Source organism: Phaethon aethereus (assembly GCF_964289735.1).
Source record: "Phaethon aethereus genome assembly, chromosome: Z".
Taxonomy (NCBI): domain Eukaryota; kingdom Metazoa; phylum Chordata; class Aves; order Phaethontiformes; family Phaethontidae; genus Phaethon; species Phaethon aethereus.
Genome location: NC_138577.1, coordinates 11,327,020 through 11,346,222, shown reverse-complemented (window position 1 = coordinate 11,346,222; position 19,203 = coordinate 11,327,020). Strand labels below are relative to the sequence as shown.

The 19,203-nt window shown below is 56.8% G+C and overlaps 4 protein-coding genes across 4 annotated transcripts in view; 3 read left to right on the top strand and 1 right to left on the bottom strand.

Annotated features, from left to right (window-relative positions):
• Positions 1–590: 590 nt before the first annotated feature.
• Positions 591–4,972, top strand: DCTN3 (dynactin subunit 3; the record flags this gene model as incomplete). Its single annotated transcript, XM_082013241.1, has 7 exons — positions 591–689; positions 860–944; positions 1,914–2,000; positions 2,627–2,710; positions 3,303–3,361; positions 4,122–4,181; positions 4,883–4,972. 7 exons carry the CDS (start codon positions 591–593, stop codon positions 4,970–4,972), a joined length of 564 nt encoding a protein of 187 aa, XP_081869367.1.
• A 2,894-nt stretch (positions 4,973–7,866) lies between these two features.
• Positions 7,867–8,427, top strand: RPP25L (ribonuclease P/MRP subunit p25 like; the record flags this gene model as incomplete). The annotated part of the gene is made up of 1 exon (XM_082013032.1): positions 7,867–8,427. One exon carries the CDS (start codon positions 7,867–7,869, stop codon positions 8,425–8,427), a length of 561 nt encoding a protein of 186 aa, XP_081869158.1.
• A 4,265-nt stretch (positions 8,428–12,692) lies between these two features.
• ENHO (energy homeostasis associated) lies at positions 12,693–12,878 on the top strand (the record flags this gene model as incomplete). The annotated part of the gene is made up of 1 exon (XM_082012867.1): positions 12,693–12,878. The coding sequence occupies one exon, from the start codon at positions 12,693–12,695 to the stop codon at positions 12,876–12,878; it is 186 nt and encodes a 61-aa protein (XP_081868993.1).
• A 2,333-nt stretch (positions 12,879–15,211) lies between these two features.
• The window catches only part of DNAI1 (dynein axonemal intermediate chain 1), a gene marked incomplete at both ends in the record, with an annotated part of 157,501 nt that continues 153,509 nt past the window's right edge, over positions 15,212–19,203 (bottom strand). The window contains one exon of the mRNA XM_082013776.1: positions 15,212–15,316. Within this exon, the coding sequence (XP_081869902.1) occupies positions 15,212–15,316 (105 nt within the window). The remainder of the gene's footprint in view (positions 15,317–19,203) is intronic.

The following is a 19,203-nucleotide window of genomic DNA, read 5'->3' as shown; positions in this document are numbered from 1 at the left end:
TTTTCTCTGTGGTGGATGCTGCTACCATTAATTAATCTCATCCCTTTGAGAGCTCCCTGTAATTGTGAGTGCCAGTTGCAGGCAGCAGTGGGGCTGGGCTTGGCTGCTGCATTCATTCGTGTCTCACTTTTTAGTGAGCGTCACCCACAGTGGTCAATAGGAGAAAGGTGAACCTGGGCAGGCTGAGACCTGGGGGAAAGCCCGTGGCAGCCTCCTGGATTTCAAAGGTCCTGCATGCACACAGCCCACAGATCGCTGTATCAATTTCTTTTAATAAAGCCAAGCGCCTCTTTGCTGGAGGACCACGCCGGAATGAAGCAGCGATCGACCACCCAGGTGGCGGGAGGCCTGCATGCCTTCCTCTGCAGTGCAAATCACCATCGACTGGCTGCAGCCTCTCCTCCTTGCCTCTGAGACGGGCTTCGCACCTCCTGTCCCCCTTCCCGGGAGCCGCCTCCCCCCTGCATCAACCCTTCCCGGCCCGGCGAGCCCCGTCTCCATGGCAACGGCGACACCTAGCAACGCGCCGCCATGGCAACGGGGAGGGGCGGAGCGGAAGCGGCACGCTGCTCCTTCCGGCCGGCGGCAAGATGGCGGCGGGAGCGGTTGAGCTGCGGAGGCTCCAGTGGCGCTTGGAGGAGTTGGAGCAGCGTGTCGGCGGTGGCGACGGAGCCTGCGGGCCACGCAAGGTGTCGGGGGGCTCCGCAGGGACGGAGGGGCGGCTCTGTACCCGCTGGAGGCCCGGCCTGGCTAAGGCCGGCTCGGCCTACCCCCGGACTCAGGCTCAGGCCTGGGCCTAGGCCTAGGCCCAGGCCCGGCGGGGTCTGACGGGCCTGTCCCCTTCCTTTGTGCCCCTCAGGTGGCGGACGAGCTAGCGAAGGTGCAGGCGGCGCTGAACAATATCGCCGGCAAGAGGGAGAGGATCAAAATCCTGTTTAAGAAAAGTGAGCGGCCTCGGGGAGCGGGGGGCGGGTGGAAACTCGAAACCCCTGTGTGTCATTTCGCTCCGTTAAACAAAAAATCCCTCCCCCCCTCCCCGTGTGGGCTTCCTTTGATTTTTGGCCTCTTCTTTTGCCTATTTGGCAGAGAAATAAGTAACTGAGTAGGGTGTGTTTCTGCTCTCGATTCTCCTATTCTGCGCTTGGGGGGAGGAAATGAGTCACCGCAATCTGTTGTTTGCTTGATGTCTGCATGCTTCAGTGCAGCTATTTGCTCCACCTGTAATGCAGCCCTTGGGCGCTGTTGAACTCCTGAAATGCATGAGCTCCTAAAATGTCTTCCTGCACGCTTGGACTTCTTGGGCACGCTAGAGCAGCTCTCTCCTATGTGCGTGGTGGGAGCAGCAAGGATCACATGCAGCCGCAGGTGGATGGATCAGAGGAGCTGCCCTCAAACTGGGGGATGTCAGGAGTGAACACCAGAGTGGTGCTTTGTCCTGCAGAGCTGCCTCTTGGCTGAGTTTCACTGTCTGATGTCGCAGAAGGAGCAGGCTGCATAGGGAGGGTCATTGTCGTGCAAGGCTGCGGTGGCGATTTGGTATAAAAAAGTAAACTGTGTATTTGTAGATGATTTTAAGGACCAGGATGGAGGGATGTTGGCTGGTTTTGTTTCAAGGGCAGAAAAAAGCAGATTTCATTCACTTTTAATATCATTATAAAAAGCAAGTGTTGCAGGCATCTGTAACAAAGCAGTTATTTGGCTTGAGCCAGTCAAAACTTTGTCAGTTTTTGGTTACAGTGCTCTAAATTCACATATTTTCAAGTATTATAGAAATTCATGAATGTAAGAAAAAATTACGCTAAGTGGGCAGTGTTTACAAAGTAACCTGATGTATAGCATGGGGGGAAGATTGCACTTGTAAATGCAGTAACATCTCTGCTAATTTTTGTCTCCAAACCTGTTTTTCACTCTAGTTGAAGATGTAATAAAATATCTTGACCCTCAGTACATTGACAGGATGGCTGTTCCAGACACTATGAAGCTGCAGTTCATCTTGGCAGGTATGGTATGAAATGGGAGGAGACAGAGTTTTGCTTGGGTTTTTTTTAGTGCTGCAAAAATTGTCTTTTACCTAAGCTGGATTGTGATGGATTTCTTTTCTTTAGTTGTAAAGATCTGGAAAGGCACCCTCTTTGGAGCTCTTGGAGACATGGTTTGTACAAGGATGGCTGTCACCCTTAGTACTCCCTTGTGCATGTCCATGCTGCAGCTTTATCGGTTCTGATCTTTTAGTGTTGATCAGTTTAAGAATTAATAAAAAGTCGAAGAGAAAAACTGGAGCTAGAACAGTTTTCCTCAGCCCACTTCCCATAGTCTCTAGGCTGTGACAGAAGTGAAAGACCTTTGGATTTATTTTAAACACCTTCTAGCCGTGTCCTCTTTTGCCCCAAAGAATTTGATTCAGCCTGTGTTGGTATAGTGTGCCAATAAACTTGGTGCAGATTCTACTGCCTGAAATTGGCATGAACTAAGATCCAGGGATAAGCAATACAGAAGTCTAAATAAAATCATAAAGACCCTTTCTGTACAGCTAGATCAGCTGGAAGAGTTCCCTTACCAGTATTTGTGAAAAGCCAAAGCAATGTCTTGTATTTACTGATGTTGCTTCTTGTCCCTCCCCAACCAGAGGATCAGGTTATTCCTTCCCGAGCAGCCCTTCTGGAGCAGGTGAAGAACCTCCAGCCCATCTTGGACAGTGCCAGTATCCAAGGTATGAATGTTCTTCTGCAAGTCTGAGCTTCAAATGCCATCCCCAGGCTGTTGCCTCTCTTGTTTCCTAGGTTTTTTCTTCAGCCTCAGACTTGAGGACAGCTAAGCACACAACCTGGTGTCAGTAAAATAGGTGCAAACAAAGTACGTCTGCTGCTCCCCTGTGCTGCTGTAACATCCCATGCGAGGTCAAGGAGGTGGTAGAGTAGGTCAGGAAGCAGGTTAGAAACAGCAGCTTGGCAGAGAGCGTGGAGACTGGTGGCTGAGCACTGTGTGTACGGTCACCAGGCTGTGGAGGCACTCCTGCCTATGAGCTCTCTAATGTCCAGAATGTCCCTGCTCTTGGCATAGGAGGAGATGCCTTTTTAATTACTTACATCCAGAAGCAGTTAGAAAATAAACTTGGTATTTAATGTACAAGGTAGCTAGGGGCTTTGTATGGTATAAAAACTGTGTTTGTGGTGTGTGGCACTTGCATTCAGTGAGCAGAGTTCTGCTGTGACGTGCTTGTGGAGAAGGAATGGTCTTTGTTTTGGAAACTTATCCCACGTGATGTAAAACAAACAAAATGGGTTTCTCTTCTGTGTTTTCAGCGGTTCCTGACCATGCAGCTAAACTACAGCGACTCTCTCTAATCCACATACAGCAGCAGGTAGTGTGAATATTCTTGAGAGTCTTGGCTAGTGGGGAGGAAGAACCATTTGTTAGTGGCTGTGCTGAAACTCCTGTATTTGCAATTGCTTGAATTACTCATTTATAGCAGGTTTATTTTTGCATCTTGTCCAGGATATTCATGCTGCAGTTTTAAAGAAGTGTAAGCACTTTTTAAAGGGGGGTGGAACTAGCCAGGATTTCTGACAATTGAGTTGGGAGAAGTGCTTTGCCTACCCCAAGCCTGTTCAAAACAGAGGCTTGAGTGACATTTAATAAGCAGCAGTGGGTTTAACCAGGTGGTGTTCTCCCTCTCACTGGGACACTGAGAGAAAGCATTGCACTCTTCCAGTATCCCAGTCTCTGGAAGACTGTTGATATTGTCACCTTGTCTGTACACCCTTTCCTTCCCCATTTGAGTGCTCCTGGAGCTGGTGAGGAGTGGCCTGGGCAGCGCCTAATGCCTCCTTTCAGCATTTTGCTGTGAGTTTCTGTTCTGGGGCAAGGAAAGCACCGATGCTGAGGAGAGGCAGGCAGCAGTGCAAGCCCAGGGACTTTGGTGCTTCATGAGCATGGGTGTTTGTAACCTTTCTCTTGACTATTGAAACACTTGCAGATGTAGTGAGTGGCCACAGCCAGGGTCTGAGCTCTAATCTCAGTACTGGCCTTGGATGAGTTTTCCCCAGTGCTGTCAGGGACTGGGAGGACAGGTATCCTTCAGATGATTTACCGCTTACTCACTGCAGCTCTCCTCTTTGCAGGAACAGCGTCAAGAACTCACAAACAGTGTCAAGATGCTCCTTGAAGACTACAACAAAATGGTATCCTTTGAGTCTTGGGCCTGACGCAGCTGGACTGCCTGCCTATCTCTTGGGTTGCCTTGACCCATCAGGTGTTGTTGGAAGCAGGCAAGCCCCAGCGCTGGGTTTAATGGCCAGTGTCCTTTCTGATGTGGTGATGCCCGTGTCCCTGTCATACCCCTCTTGGGAGCAGAGCTGAGGGCCAGAACTGTGCATCTCTGAGATGGGAAGGGTGGGGTGCCACCTGCGAGCCAGAGCCCCTGTACTGGATCCACTCACAGCGCAGCTTGGCATGAAGGAGCAGCGCCGCCTGCGTGCTGGTGCAGAGCTTGTGCTGGCCAGCTGGATGTTGGTATCTCTCCTAGCTGATTGCTGGTCCCTGCAACCTGTCTGAGACAGATGGCAGCTAATCCTGGCTGTGCTGGATCCCAGTGCTGAGATGCGTCCTAAAACTACAGTGGGTAGGGAAGCTCTGCTCTTCTCTGTAGAAAGCCCCTTGAAATGCAGTGCTACATAGTGTTCAGAAGTGCCTCCTGGATGCCCATTAGTGTTTGGTGCTGTGCGTGGCTCAACGCCTGGGTGGTTTGGTGAGCCTAGTGTCCGAGGCCTCTTCCTTTCCCAAGGAATCGGGATTGTAATGGTGCTGTTGAGCTGTTGGGGTGCTCTCACCTTGCTTTCTTCCGTGCAGTTTCCACATCTCTTTCCTTAAGAGTCATGTCCAGACCCTGCTTCTCTCCAAGCAGTTTGTCCAGTGGAATGAAATACTGACACAGCTGGAAACAGCCAAGGAAGCGAAACCTGCAGCAGAGTGACGGCAGACACAGGAGCATGGAGAACCCTGGGAACCTTTAAAGATCCCATCCAAACCAAACTATTCAATGATTTTATGATCCTGCTGGCCTTGGGTTGCTCTGGAGAGGCAGCAGCACAGCTTGCACTCTGTCGTCTCAGCATCTTCCCACTTGGTGTGAGCGTGCTGCAAGTGATGTCACAGGCTCTCGGGGGGCCATCCTGGCTCTATGGCTGTACTGTGTTGGCCCCGAATTGAAGCCACGCTACTCCTTAATACGCCACTGTTTGCAAATCTTGCTCTTCCCTGAAATATGTTTTAGTTTGTAATGTATTTAAAAATCCCTTTCTGCTCTTACTGTGGACTGTAGTAAAGTCCCGAGATGCTCACTGGGTTGTTCTTTCCTCCCCTGGGCACAGCCATGGCACAGACAATCCCTCTGTGCCTGGTTTTCCACAGGCAGGGGACTGTGGAGGCCTTGCGGCAGCCTGCAGGAGATTGCTGGTGGTTTCATTCCATCTTGGGCCAAGGGCAGGTAAATACTCTTGTCCCTCAGCCTTCCCTGGGCTGCGGCACATGCTCTCCTGGCTCTTTCTGCCTGTTTACCCGAGCTGCCTGCGCCCAGGGGAATCTGGCTTTTTCCCCAGGCTGTTCTCTCATCCCTGTGCTGGGAGGATGCTGTGGCTCTTCCCTTCAACCTGCCTCTGCTCATCTGCATGGCTACTGCAAGCCAGAGCCCATGGCCAGCCTTTTTCCCCTTCATCAAGGGGCGTGAGTGGCGCCTCACCAGGTCTGGCCATAGTCTGGAGTTTCTCCTGGCACAATGGTCTTCCTGAGTTTGAGGTCATGCTTTTGAAAGGGTCCCAAACTCTCCTGCTTGGTGAGACACAGACCAGCCGTGTGCCACCTCGGAGTGCCGCAGGAGTGGGGCAGGGTGCCCCGGGGAGCTTGGCTGTCCCTGTATCTGACCGGGTCAGCAAGCACAGCCTTGGGCATGCCGTGGCCGGGCGGCAAGCTGTAGAAAGCCCCCCTGGTCCTGGGGAAGCTCTGCCGGCCCTGGGCCCAGGCAGTTCGTCCTGATGGGGTAACGGAGAGCACTTTGAGGCTACTTCAGCGGCGTCATGAGAAGCACGTTCTTCACGCGCGTCCTTGCATGGGCGCACAGGGCGGTACCCGCTGTGCAAGGGGGAGCTGGCGGGTGCCCGTCCTACGAGCGCAACGGCCACGGCTCCGCCGAGCTGCCGCACCCGCCCAGCGGTCTGCGGACCTCACCCGGGCTCGCTGTGGTGACGTCACAACCTCACGGGGTCCCGCCCACCGCTCCGGTGCGCACCGCCTCCCTCCTTCCGCCCGCCCTGCGCCTGCGCGCGGCTGGCGCCGCCATCTTCTGGTGAGGAGCGCGCTGAGGCGGCAGCAGGTGAGAGCTATTCCCGCACCCCCGCCCCCACTATAGCGAGGCTCGGCCTCCCCGCAGGCATATATAGTGCAGCCCAGCCTCTTCCCGCGCCCCTACAGCGGCACCTGGCCTTCCTGCAGGCCCTCATAGTTCCCCCGCCCGCCTCGTCCCCCACAGCAGCGGCCTGGCCTCCCCGCAGGCCCCTGTGGAAGCCACTTGGCTTCCCTCCTCCCCCGGTAGCCGTCGCTTGGCCTCTCCCCGCCGTACGTCCCTGTCGCGGCGGCCTGGCCCTTTCCAGGGCACTGTGACACCAGCCTCGCCTGCTCCTCCCCCCTCTCCCCCATCCCAATAGCAGACGCCTCGCCGAATCTCGCTACCCGCCCCGGTCGCAGCCCCGCAGCAGGGGCTTGTCCTTCCTAACCCGTACAGCAGAGAGCTCGACTTTCCCTGCCGCCCTCTGGCACCCTGTATCCCCGTGCCGCTATCGTAGCGCCTGGCACTGCGGTTCCCCAGCAGAGCAGGGTGCGTGGCGTGCCCCCAGGCACCGATGGCCAGCCTGCAGCCGCCCTGGGGCTCAGGGCCTCGTGGAGCGTATGTGCTTCCTGGGTGCAGAGACGGGGCAGTGACCTGCCGTGTCTCCGTAGGGGATGGGGTACAAGGTGCTGGCTCTGGGTGAAACAGGGCTCGCGAGCCTACAGATAACAAAGCCTTTGTGCTGCATGCTTGGGCACCTTGGACTTTCTGTGGTGGGGAGGGGGGTACCTCACACAGATTAGGCAGGCCTTGGTCAAGACGGCAGTAGAGGGACCCTGCCTTGGCCGAGAGGGGAGCTATGAGACTAGACCTTTCTGTCTTTCTGTTTTCCTTGGAGAACCCTTTTTGTTTCATCATGTGCTTTTCTGTTCTCCTTCTTGCTGGCCAGGTGTCTCCTACCTGCAGCCCCTGGCTTGCTGTCTCCCCTGTGACCTGCACTGTTTTATCGAGTGTCCAGTCCCTGGTCTTTCACCTAGGCTGGCCAGCTGTGGGGCTCAGAGCCCCACAAACCTGTTTCTGTAATATATCAGAGCTGCTGCAGGTGAGCTGTGCCTGGGTTCATCATGTGCACGTTCTGGTGCGGCTCACAGCATGCAGCTGTGGTCAGTATGCCCCTGGCTTCTGTTCCCAGTAATCTCGGCTCACGCTTTTGTTCTCTGTTTTTCCCTGAAATCCAGCCTATATTTTTTACTTTGTCCCACTGAGGCCCGCAACACCAACCCTGTTGCTTTCTCCACCTGTGTGTTGGGGCCCAGGCTGCCCTGTGGCAGTGTTCATGCTGTAGGTACGTGCTGAGGAAGACTGGGTACAAGTGACTCCTCGGCATGAGTAGGGCATTTTTGCTGATCTTTGGATATGCCTTTTCAGGACCACCAACTCTGTTAACTCAGAGTGCCTTTCAGAGGGAAGGTTGTAGCTAATTGTGGTGAGAAGTTTCTTTGTTCAGTTTGTGTTAATGGATGTGTTTTCCTTTTCAGCACTGCAAAATGGAGAACTATAAGAAGACGAAAATTGTGGAGAAACCTTGTCCTCTTCCTTTCACTGACCTGCCTCCTGATATTATTGAAATGAAAGTGAAGGATGGGAGCAAAATCAGAAACCTGATGGGTTATGCCATCAGCAAGATGGAGCTGGACTCGGTGAGGCAGATTCTTTTCACTGGCTCAGGCAAGGCCGTCAGCAAGACCATTACCTGTGTGGAAATCATGAAACGAAGGCTCAAAGAGCTGCACCAGATCACTAAAGTGCTTTTCAAACAGATTGAAGAGATTTGGGAACCCATTGTGCCTGAAGCGGGCCTTGATGCCTTGACAGTGAAGAGAAACATTCCTGCCATATGTGTCCTACTCAGCAAAGACGCCCTCGATCCTCAGGAGCCAGGATACCAGGCTCCAGGCTCTTTTGATGCCTTCTGGATTGAGACACTTAAAGCGGAGTCCCAGGGCCAAATGAAGAGGAAGCAGGGTGGAGGCAGGGGAGCTGGCAGCACGGGAAAGCACCCTCGGTCCGCCGGAGGAGGGCCTGGGGAGTCCTGCACCAAGTCCTGAGAGGACAACACTGTCTTTGGGTGTAGTTTGGGGGAGTTACGGAAACAAGCCAGCTGCTGTAGCTGGAAAGTTGCTGCTGAATACGGGGGATTGCAGAGTTGTTAGGGGAGAGCAGGAGAAGTTAACCGATTCAAAATGGATGTTACTGTAAGCTGTCTGAAACTGTGTTTTGACAAGTTCCCTTGTCAAAGGCTGCCAGGCTGTACTCCTTAGTGTGCAGTTCAGGGAAGACAGGAGTCATCTCTCCTTGAGCAAGGACTGTTGGCGTGTTGTCAGTGAGCCCCAGCGAACAGCTGCTTGCTGAGCGGGTTTTTGGCTGCTCGGGGCAGTGCAGCAGCCCAGGCAGCAAGTGTGCATGCCTGGCACCTGCTTTTGTGGCAGGTGGAGGTGGCTGTTGCTGCGGCACAGAGGGGAGATGGGACCTGATGTGGATTCCCCCAGCTGCCACCTGCATCGGCAGAGCTCGTGTGAGCAGACAGCGGGGCGCAGGGTTGCATCGGCCTCTTCTTCTGTGCCTCAGAGTCCACCTGCTGAGCTCGCCGGGCAATCTGAATGTTGCACTGCTGGAATACAACTCTGTCTGCGAGTATGTGCACGTAGTGCCCTTTTTGTCTTCCTTTCACTTCGGTGGATCCGACAGTTACACCTCTCCCTGCCAAACTGGCAGGAGTTGACTCATGCCAGAACCAGCCTGAAATCCTGTAGCTGCACGAGTGCCCTGGGGTGGTGGTAACGGTAAGCTCCAAAGGACCCTGTTCTTTCCCCTTTCTGCTCCTTTATAATGCATAGAGATGGGTTTGAAATAAAAGTTTCCTGTTCATGTAACAAGAAATTTGTCATGTCTTCCTCATCCCACTGGAGGTCACCCTGTAAACATTGTTGCTGCTGCCTGCTGAAACTCTGCTCTTTCAGCCCTCCTCGAGGAAGAGGGGACTGGCTGCTCTGCATCTGTTCTTCTCATGGCTGTAAATGGACCCTGACACAAGGTGGGGAGGTTTTCTTCCTCCCTTCACCTTTAATATCCAAGAAAGGTGAAGGTTGGGCTTTTTTTCTGGGAAGCTTTTTGATAATTGTTTTTTCTGTTCTTTTAAACCGACGAGAACTGCAGTCTCAAAAAGACTTTGCCCAAACTGCCGAGTGAGGCAAAGGACAGAGCATCTTTTCTTGTGCAATAGTTTCCTTTCTGGAGCAGCTCTGGTGAGTAACACTGGGCAGGAAGAAAGTGCTGTTCCCTGTGACAGACCGAGCTCTTGCCAGAACAGCCCCTTCTCGCACCATGTCCCGAGCGCTGCCTGACCTGCCAGTGCTTCCTGGGTTGCTGCTTCTGTTGGTGAGCTCCAGCTGGACCTGACTCTCTGCTTTGTCAAGCATTTAAAGAAGGGATTTTACCTAAATCAGGGAAGCAGGAGAGAGAGAGCGCATCACCCCTGTGACCCGATGCCTTCACAGACAAGACTTGTCTGTGCAGTGTGCAGGCGCTTACCTTGCATCAGCATGAGCTTTCACACCAGCCAAGTGCCCGGCACGAGCCAGGACAGCGCCAGGTTTACGCACCTCATCCTCCTCCCCTTCCCTTCTCCTGGTGGTCTCATCATGCTCTGCCGCACCGTTGTCCCCAGAGCTGGTTGGGGAAATGCCCAGACCTCTCTGCTGTGCCAGCACAGGTGAGACCGAGTCAATGGGGCAGAGAGAAGCTGATTTATCTTGGTGCTGTTCCCAGCTGTTGCTCCCTTACATCTAAGGAGGAAACTGCTTTTCTTGACTAATTAGCAGATTAGCGATAAATGCCAAGAAAGATGCTCAAGTGTCTGGTCAGGCTGCTTCTGACATTGCCACGAGCGACGTGTTTGTGTTTGTTTACTGTTAAAAACGCCCTCTTAGCAGAGAGCCGGATCCTTGAGCAGCCTGTGTGATCCTCCCTTGTGGCGACGGCGCATTTAAAGCCTCATCAAAGCTGCAAAGTGATTTTTATTTTTGTCTTGCTGTTTGAATGGTACCCTTGGTGGACAGCGGTGGCTCTCTCTTCCTGGGTGCTGTGGCACCTGGCAGCGCCGGAGCTTTCCGTCTCTGGAGAGGGATCAGCCATGCATCCCACCCGCGAGCCCCCGAGCATTCCCTCGCATCAGCCAGGAGAGGTCCCCAGCCCTCTTCGGGGTCTGCTCTTCATCCGCTGCCTCCGTCCTCTGGTGTGACGCACCGTGCGGGGCTGCCTGGCCGGACAGGCCCCCCATGTCACTGCAGATGCGTGGGCCGGCTGTGGCTTTTCAGAGCAGTTGCAGGTGCTGGGATCTGATCCCTGGGAGTCTCCAGGACCACCACTCAGCAGTGGGGAGCGTCCCCTGTGTGCCCCCCAGCCACCTCCCCTGGGTGCCACGCCTGTGTCCTTCACCGGGAGCATATCTAGTTTGGGGTGACACCCCCGGTGTGGGGGCCGGCAGTAAGGTTCTGCAGGGCTATGGCATGCCCACACCCAGGGACAGGCTGCACCGTGCCTCAGTTTCCCCACCACACAGGACGGGGGGAAGCCAGCTGTGCCTATGCGGCTGCTGCTGCCCCAATTCCTGGGGCACTGGATGTCCCTAAACGGCCTGTCCTCTCCCTCCACGGACTGCGGTGGTGCCTGTGGCCACCCCTACCTGCCTGCATCCCCTGAGTCCCGCAGGGACCCCAGCCCCATCCTCGGCACCCTTGGGGCCAGGGTGCATGTGTGTGTGCAGGGGCAGGGCAGGCAGCAGCGAGTGGTTAAGGGCAGGACAAGGCAGCAGCAGGCAGAGCTGGGCAGTGGCCCCAGGGCTGGGCAGGCCCAGGCTGGGCAGGCAGGGGCCTGCAGTGTGGGCCATACAGTCAGGGCAGTATGAGCATTGTGGGGAAGGCAGCAAGGACAGGCAGAGCAGTACGGGCAGCACGGGAAGGCAACCACAGCAGCACAGGCAGGGCTGTATCGGCAGCAGGGGCGAGGTAATACGGGCAGTGGGGGCAGCACGGGCAGCGGCCGGGACGGCAGGGCGCGCTGCCCGGCGGCGTTCCCCGCCGCTCACGTGGGCGCCGGCAGAGGGGGCGGGCCCTGAGTCGAGCCCTCGCCCAATGGCGCACGGCCGACGGGGGGGGGCGGCCACCACTGACGGGAGGCGGGGCACCGGCAGGCCCCGCCCCCCGCTGCCGGCGGGAGGGAGCGGACAGCGCGCGGGGCTGCGGCACCCACCGGGCGGCCCGCGGCGAGAGCGCGCCCGGGACCCCACACCAGCACCCGGCACCGGGCCCGCACCCGGCGCTGCTCCGCGCCGGGACCTCGCGCCACGCACTGGGACCCCGCGCCGGGACCCCGGCCCCGTCCCCGGCAGCGCCGCCGGCGGGGTCCCGGCGGTTCCCGGGGCGGAGCTCAGGCAGGTGGGTAACGCCAGGGCCCCGCGACGGGAGGGCAGATTCGGCGGGACCTGTTGCCGCCCGGTGCCCCGCTGCGGGCCGGGGACTGCGCGGGTGTCCTGCCGGGGGATTAGGGACACGGGGGAGCCCTGAAATTTTACCCGACCCGGGTAAAAAGCACAAGAGGGTGCTGCCCCCGTCCCCAGCTGCTCGCCCCGGTTTGAGGTGCGGGACCTCGCAGCGGGGTCCAGGCGGCAGGGACAACAGGTGGGGGGACGAGGGCTGGGCCAGGGTCACCTGAAGCCCCCGCAGGGATGCCCCTGGGCGTAGAGTTTAGGCCGGGATGAGGCAATGGGTCTCCCATTTGGTGGCTCTCGCAGGGGGTAGGGGGGGACAACCTGCGGTATGGGGCGCTGGAAAGGTCCCCCAAACAGTGGCTGACCTGGGAGCTGCTGCAGCCTCCAAACCCCAACAGAGCCCCTGGGGTCCTGGGGTGGTTGCCTGCTGGCACCCTCCCAGCCCCTCCTGGGGGGCTCAGGCAGCCTGTCCCCTCATGCTGGTGGTGACGGTGACTTTCTCCCTTCCAGGTGCAGGAGGGAGGAGAAGGGTCCTCGTGTCCCCACCGCCCCACCAGAGGAGGGGAAGCCGAGGAGAAGCTCCAACCGATCCTTCCCAGCAGTGCAGTGAAGCCCAGGACGCAGCTGTGAGCAGCCAAACTGTGACGGGTTGATGCTGTCCTGCTGTCCGCCTGGCCCCAGCCCTGTCCTCCCGCCAGCACGGCCGCCGTCCCCTGTGTCCCCTGCCAATGCCGGTGGGTGGAGGCTGCGCGCTTGATCGCTGCGCTGGCATCCCAAGTGTGGAACCGAGCTGTGGGCCCTGCTTTTTCCTGTGGGACAGTGGCAATGGGGGCTGCTCTCTCCACTGGAGCGGTCGTGGCAATTTCTTTTAACTGTGTCATCGTGTTGCTCATCCTCATCCTCTTCCTCATCCTCTGCAAGGCCTGCAGGACCCCCTCGTGCCCCAAGAAGAGCGTGGCTTCTGACGTGGATGAGGCAAGGAATGAAGAGAAGTACCTGCTGCAGCCCTGAGCTCCCTGGGGTACTTGGGTACCTGGCTGTGCCGAAGGAGTCGTGCCAGCGTGGATGCCTGCACTGGGACTGGGGCGCTGGATGGGGCAGGATGAGAGCAGAGGGGATGCTGAGCTGCTCGCGGGGGCTGTGACGCAGGGCGTAGCCCCTTGCCTGCGCAGTTGTGGTGTGTGAAGTCCCTGCAGATGCCCGCAGTGGCTGTGGGGCTGAAGAGACAGCAGCTGGGGATGTGCTACGGGCACAATCCTGCCTGTCCCAGCAGCCAGCGAGCACAGCAGGATCTCTGCCCTCAAGTGCACCCAGTGTTTGGGGACAGCCTGTGGGCTCCTCCCTGGTGCTCGTGGCCTGGACCATGTTGCAGACCTGAGCGGGGCTGGCCAGGGGCTCGGAGAGGGGAGGCAGCGCGGCTGGCATGGGCACCTGTCCCTGAGCGGGCCCCGCCGGCAGAGCGGGGTGTAGCTGCCTCAGCAGCCAATTTTAATGAGCCGTGAGAGGGTCTGCATGGTCTGTCCATTTGTCCCCAGTCTGTCTGTCTCAGTCCTCTCCAGCATTAGCACCAACACTGCCAGGTAAACAGCTCTCCTCACGGGGCGCGCATCCCTGCCTGCCCTTCTGCCTGCTCCCAGCCAAAGGCCAGCTGGTGGGGTTTGGCCTGCCTGCAGGCAGCAGAGGTGCCTTCCTTGGTGTCCCCATCCCTGCTGAGAGCAGCCTGGGATGACATTTCGCTGCGGAGGTGGGAGACATGGGGAGCGATGAGAGTGCCTGGCCAAACAGCACTGTAGGGTCGTCCAGCCCTGTTGCTCCCTGGGGACCACAGTGGATCTGGCTTGTCCCCAAGCCTGGCAGCTGCCTTCCCCCGCCCTGCCTGCAGGTGTTGTGGGTTTCGGAGGGCTCTGCTCTGCCAATCCTGGAGCGGAGCAATAGCCAAGGTCCCTGCTGGCACAGACGCTGCAATAAGGGGACAGAGGAGTGGGCTATGCTGGGAGGGACACCGGCCAGGGTCCCTGCGCAGGCTTGGCCAGGCTTGGCAGAGCCTGTGGTTCCTCCCCATGTCAGGTGTAGCTAACGCATCCCTTTACAGCAGTGTTTTTACTAGACTAATAAACTGATCATAGGACCCAGGTGGTGTCTCTGAGCTCTGCCCAGCGCCTGGAAAATGTGGGGGAGGCGGTGTGTCCTGCCCCTGTCCTGCCTGTCCGGCAGCGCTGAGGAGCGGCTGCCCCAGGGCTGGTGACTGATGCCCCTGCAGAACTGTGGGCGGTTTGCTGGGTGATGACACGGAAGGGATCATGTCTGTTTCCATCTGTGGCTTTTAAATGCCAGGTGAGAAACCTGGCTGTGTATTTCGTGCCTGCAGCATATCTGCCTGGGCTGGGGGCATTTGGCTGTCAGCAGGGAGCACCCTCCAGCCCCAATGCTAGAGGCACCAGAGAGTTTCCAAGCCATGGCCTTAAGTTACGGTGATACTTGTGGGGGACTCAGGCCAGTTGAGTGGATGGAAGAGATTTGCCACCACCCCTGCCTGGTGGAACGACCGCCTCTGGTCCCAGCAGCTGTGTGCAAGGCTCCAGTGGTGACAGCCCATCTCTGCTCATCAGCATGCGGTGAGGCCACCACGGCTCCCGCTGCCACCACAGCCACGTAGTAGCTAATCCCTCTGCCGCAAAGTGCCAGAGTGGTGGGAAGGCTCTGCAAACCCCAGCACCCGGCAGCCGCTGGCTTGAGAGAGGCAGCTGAGCCCCCCGGGGAAGAGGGGAGCTGTGAGCGTCCTGAAGCTGGTGGCTGGCAGCGGCTGTGATACCCTGTTTGCAGTGATGGCACATCCCTCTCCCACAGCCATAGGCAACCAGGCCAGGTCACAAGCCACCCTCCAGCTTAGGCTGTCACCCCAAAATCCAGGGGTTCATGTGTGGCTGACCCCACAAATGGCTGTGGGGCTGCAGCCCAGTGCTCAGTCTCTCTGGCCACCACTCACAGTGGGTCTGGCTGCCATCAAGCTGCAGCCCTGAGGTTTCCCTAGGGCTGACAAGACTAGCCCTCACCTACCCGCCATGGGGCTCTCACCCAGTGCAAGCATGGCCAAGGGTGGGAAAGAGCTGAGGGCTGTGCAGCTCTGGGGGACAGAGCATGGTAAAGACTGCCTGACCTCAGAGATGACTGCACACCGTGGCTCTCCCAGCACCTCTATTTATTTATCCGGACACAGAGGCAAAGTGTTCCTGCTATGCAAAGAGCAAGCAACATGGGGCCTGTGGCTCGCATGCCAAGCAGCCACCAATCAAAGCCGGGCTTGTTTAGCTGGTGGCCCCTGACAGAGCTGTCGTTCCACCTGCTCACTTCCCTGCCTTGCTCTCCGGCTCTCTCACCAGGTTAAGCAGCTTGTCCAGCTTTGCAATTTCCACCTCGGGGCCCTTCTTAACCTCCTGGCCTTTCTTCTCCTGCAAAGAGAGCAAGTGGGGCAGAACTGTGAGCAGGGAGGACCATGGAGATGGGGAGGGGTCTGGCGCAGGGAGGGATGCTGGGCTGCTGTGTCCCAGCTCACAGTCCTTGCTGGGGGCTGATCCACAGGCAGATGCACCTGCCTGTCCCTGTATTTCAAACCCAAGGTGCCATGAGGTGTGTAAAAGCCCCCATGGGCTGGAGAATGGCAGTAAGGAAGGGTTTGGGTGGGGATGGGAGTGGATCTATTGATCCACAGTGACACAAACCCTCTTTTGCCTCTCTCCTCCCAACCCTTCTCAACGGCATGGAAGGTTACCTCAGCCCTTTAACCTCCCCAGCTTTTCCCCCCAGACCCTGGGGAGGTGCCAGGCATGCATGACTCCCAGGGCAGTCGCAGTAGTGCAGATGTCCAAACCTCCTCAAAACAGTCCCACCATACCCATTCCATGTCTGTCATCTGGGAAGCGGCAGCCCTTTTGCACCCAAATGTGTTTCCTCAGGAGGGCAGGTGGGTGCTGACAGCCCCTAACCTGGGGGGATAAGTGACTCCCAGGTGGGCTGTTAGCTTGTCACTGAGGCTCTTTTGTCCCTGGGCACACCCCAAACCTCCCATGGCACAGCCTGTCCCTGTGCCTTGTTTGCATGCTGCTGTGCCAACTCTGACACATACCTCACGTGGGCAATGAGGACAAGCCTTTCCCACAGCCCCCCTACTGCCTGTCCCAAGCCTCCCAGGGGCTCGATGCCCAGGTGCTAGAGCAAACTGCCAGCATCTTGGGAGAAATCACACAGCATGAAGGAAATAAGCCTGCCCAGGTCAGTCCGTACTTGCTTGAGGTCAGCAGGAGCTTCCAGGCCTGGTGGGAGACAATGTCCCTGCTAAGGGCACCAGTGCCACTGAATGCTTCGGGCAGAGTGTCCCCTCCAGCGGTGGGGCTGCAGTGCATTGCTCTCAACAGAGGTTCGGGGCTTTGTGAAAGTGATAACTATGTTTGGGCTCTCCAGATACACATGGCGCACACAGCTGCAGCAGAGGAATTTTCCAACCTGCCTTCAGCCCACCCAGCCCTTCTGCAGCTGAACATCTACCCCGCAGCATTCCTCCAAAACAGCAACCACCTAGTCACTGCTCAGCGCTGCCTTCTGCTTGCAGCCTGCCAGCTCTGGATTTGGGGGCATACCTGCTCTGGAGCTGGGAACTTCCTCTGTGCCCAGCGTGGCTCTGGGCACCCCAGAAAGCAGATGACAAGCATGGGAGAGTGGGAGGGCTGGTACCCAGTCTGACAGGCAGGCTTGGGAGAGGTGGCAGTGGGTCCCCAAGACAGTAGCACAGCAAAGGGGAACATCACCAACCGGGCTTAGAGGCAGCCCACAAAACTGCTGTGCCAGCTTCTCCCAGCATCCACAAAGCGTGGCCTCTGCATGGGGATGCTCTCAGGAGGCCAAGGGAGCAGCGCACATTGTCTGTGCAAGGAGGCTGCTTGCTTTCTTGTCTCCCCACTTAGAAAAGATCAATTCTCCTCCTACTGAATCAGCTCCTCTAATGGCCCCGGTGCAGCAATTACAAACATGCACCTTTCCCTCAGCGCTGGAAAGAAACGCTGGGGCACAACAAAAACTTGTAGGGCTTCAGGGATCTTGTTACATTTCTCTAGCAAATGTGGGCATTGCTGAAGGCAATGGAAAGAAGTCCCCGGGGGATCCCCAGGCTGCCCCCTCGTCCCAGCCCAGCACAACCCTGACAGAACTGAGGTTTCCTTGGCTAGTGGAGGGCATGGCTGGGGTGAAAGCAGTCCTGGGGGGGAACAGGGACACTTGGAAACCCCTCTGCTCCCAAGTAGGCAGCTCTTCTCCTTGCTCAAGTGCTGGGACAGGCCAGGGTTGGTTTTATTTATCGAGTCCATCGATTGCATGCCAGGACAGCGCTGATTTGTATTAACACCCTAAGTGAGTGATGCCCTTCATGGCTCTGGTCCAGGCACTGGGAACGATGTTTGTAACTAACAGCCCACGTCACAGCCGAGCATCTCTCTGAGTGAGAGCGTTGGGATAAACACAGCTGCTTGGGGTATTTCAGGACTTAGCTATTTCTGCAGAAAAGCTGCTTTGCTGTCTGATGGCATTCAAAACACTCCCTTTGGCACACTGCGTCGCACACAGCACCATACACAGGTCCTTGGGACAGGCTAAAGAGGCAACTGCTTTGCTCATCTGGGAAAAGGAGATGCTGAAGCCATCTCCCATCGACCTACCTCCATCTCAAGCCCTTTGTTCTCCCCACTGGTAGGGCCAGGGAGGGTCCCTGACTGATGCTCTCCAGGGAGTAATGCCAGGTCCATGGCAACTATGTCTGAGCCTTGTTGAAGTCACCAGCCATAGGCAAAGCTCAGCTCCTAGTCACCAAGCTGTCCCTAAAAACCTCGATTTTCACACTGGCTCAGCTCCTCTGGTGCTTCTGAGCAAGCTGCAACAAAGCCACATGCAAGCCTGTAATGAGCCGTAACTGAACCAGAGCCCTAATTTAACGCCACATAACCAGGCAAGCAGGATGACACAGGGAAGGAAAATTATAATGTCTTTTCAGGGGCACTGGAACGGAAAGTTTCCCTTTATTCATCCATCTGCTTTTCCCGGGGCGCCTGTGCATGTGAGCTGGCTGGGCCACTGCAGGCTGGCTGATGGTACCACCATGGCACCGCAGCATCCACTTGGATGCACACGGCAGCTTCCTACAAATCCAGGGGCTTTGCCTGCATCAGGCCTCCGAGAAACAGCCCTTCTCAGAGCAGAGCTGTTGTAATTTCCCAGAGCACACCCGATGTGGGGAAGCATCACCTCCGCAAGCGGCTGCCGACGGGCTCTCCCTCCCGACACATGCCACAGCCAGGTGTGGAGAAGGCACTCATGGGGCTCTGCCACCTGGCAGGTAGCTGAGCCCATCCTCCGCCTGCACCCCTGCTTACACTGCATCCATGGGGCTCATCAGGAGTGGAGTGGGAGCCGGGGCAGAGCATCCCCCCTACGGAGCTGACAGATGCAGAGTTGAGCTTACGTGGGAGGTCTGTCCCTGAGGAGTTCATTGAACGGGTGCTGGAGCTGTTCACAGCAGCGTTTGCATTGATTTTGTCGTTAACAGTTCCCAGCAGGAAGGCAAAATGCTCTTGGCTGAAAGTGGTGGTGGGGTGTCAGGAAAGCTCATGGCAGGGGCAGAAAAGGCTCTGTGTGGGGATAGACTGCCTTGCTGACAGGGCATGACCCCTGGGAGGTGAGATGGGGAAGAGACCTTCTACATGTCCCTCTGCTGCTGTGTTCATGGGCAAGGCCTCCATTGCCCTCACACTCCCTTTGCCTTACGCCTGGGCTCTGTTCTGGCTCTCCAGCCAGGGAAACGGAGGCATGGGGCTCCTGGCACTATTGGCAGTGTGGGCACAACTGCTGCAGGATGCCCAACTGCTCTCAGCCCCAAAGGTGAGTACTGACACTGGAAGCAAAGCAGGACGTGGAAGATGACTGAGGTGTAGCCCCAGGGGCAAGGGCAGGGTGAGGACACGGATGAGGATGAGGATGAAGACTGGTTATTTGAAGACCCCAGATCCATCCCCCTGGGAGCCCCAGCCCCAGCCCTCCCAACACTGGCATATACTGAACTCAACATCCAGGATATGGGAGTCATTTAAACTGCATTCCCTGTGTCTTGGCTGATGCCTTCATTCCCTTGCTGAACAGTAAACTGCCGAGTTAATAAAACTCTCCCATAAAAGCCATGATGCTGGCACTTTTCAGCATCTTTTTTTTTTTCCCCATTGGTGGAATAATCATAAAACATCTGCTGTAAGGTTTCAATTAAACAAAGCAAAACATGTTTATGTTTTAAAGTAGTGAG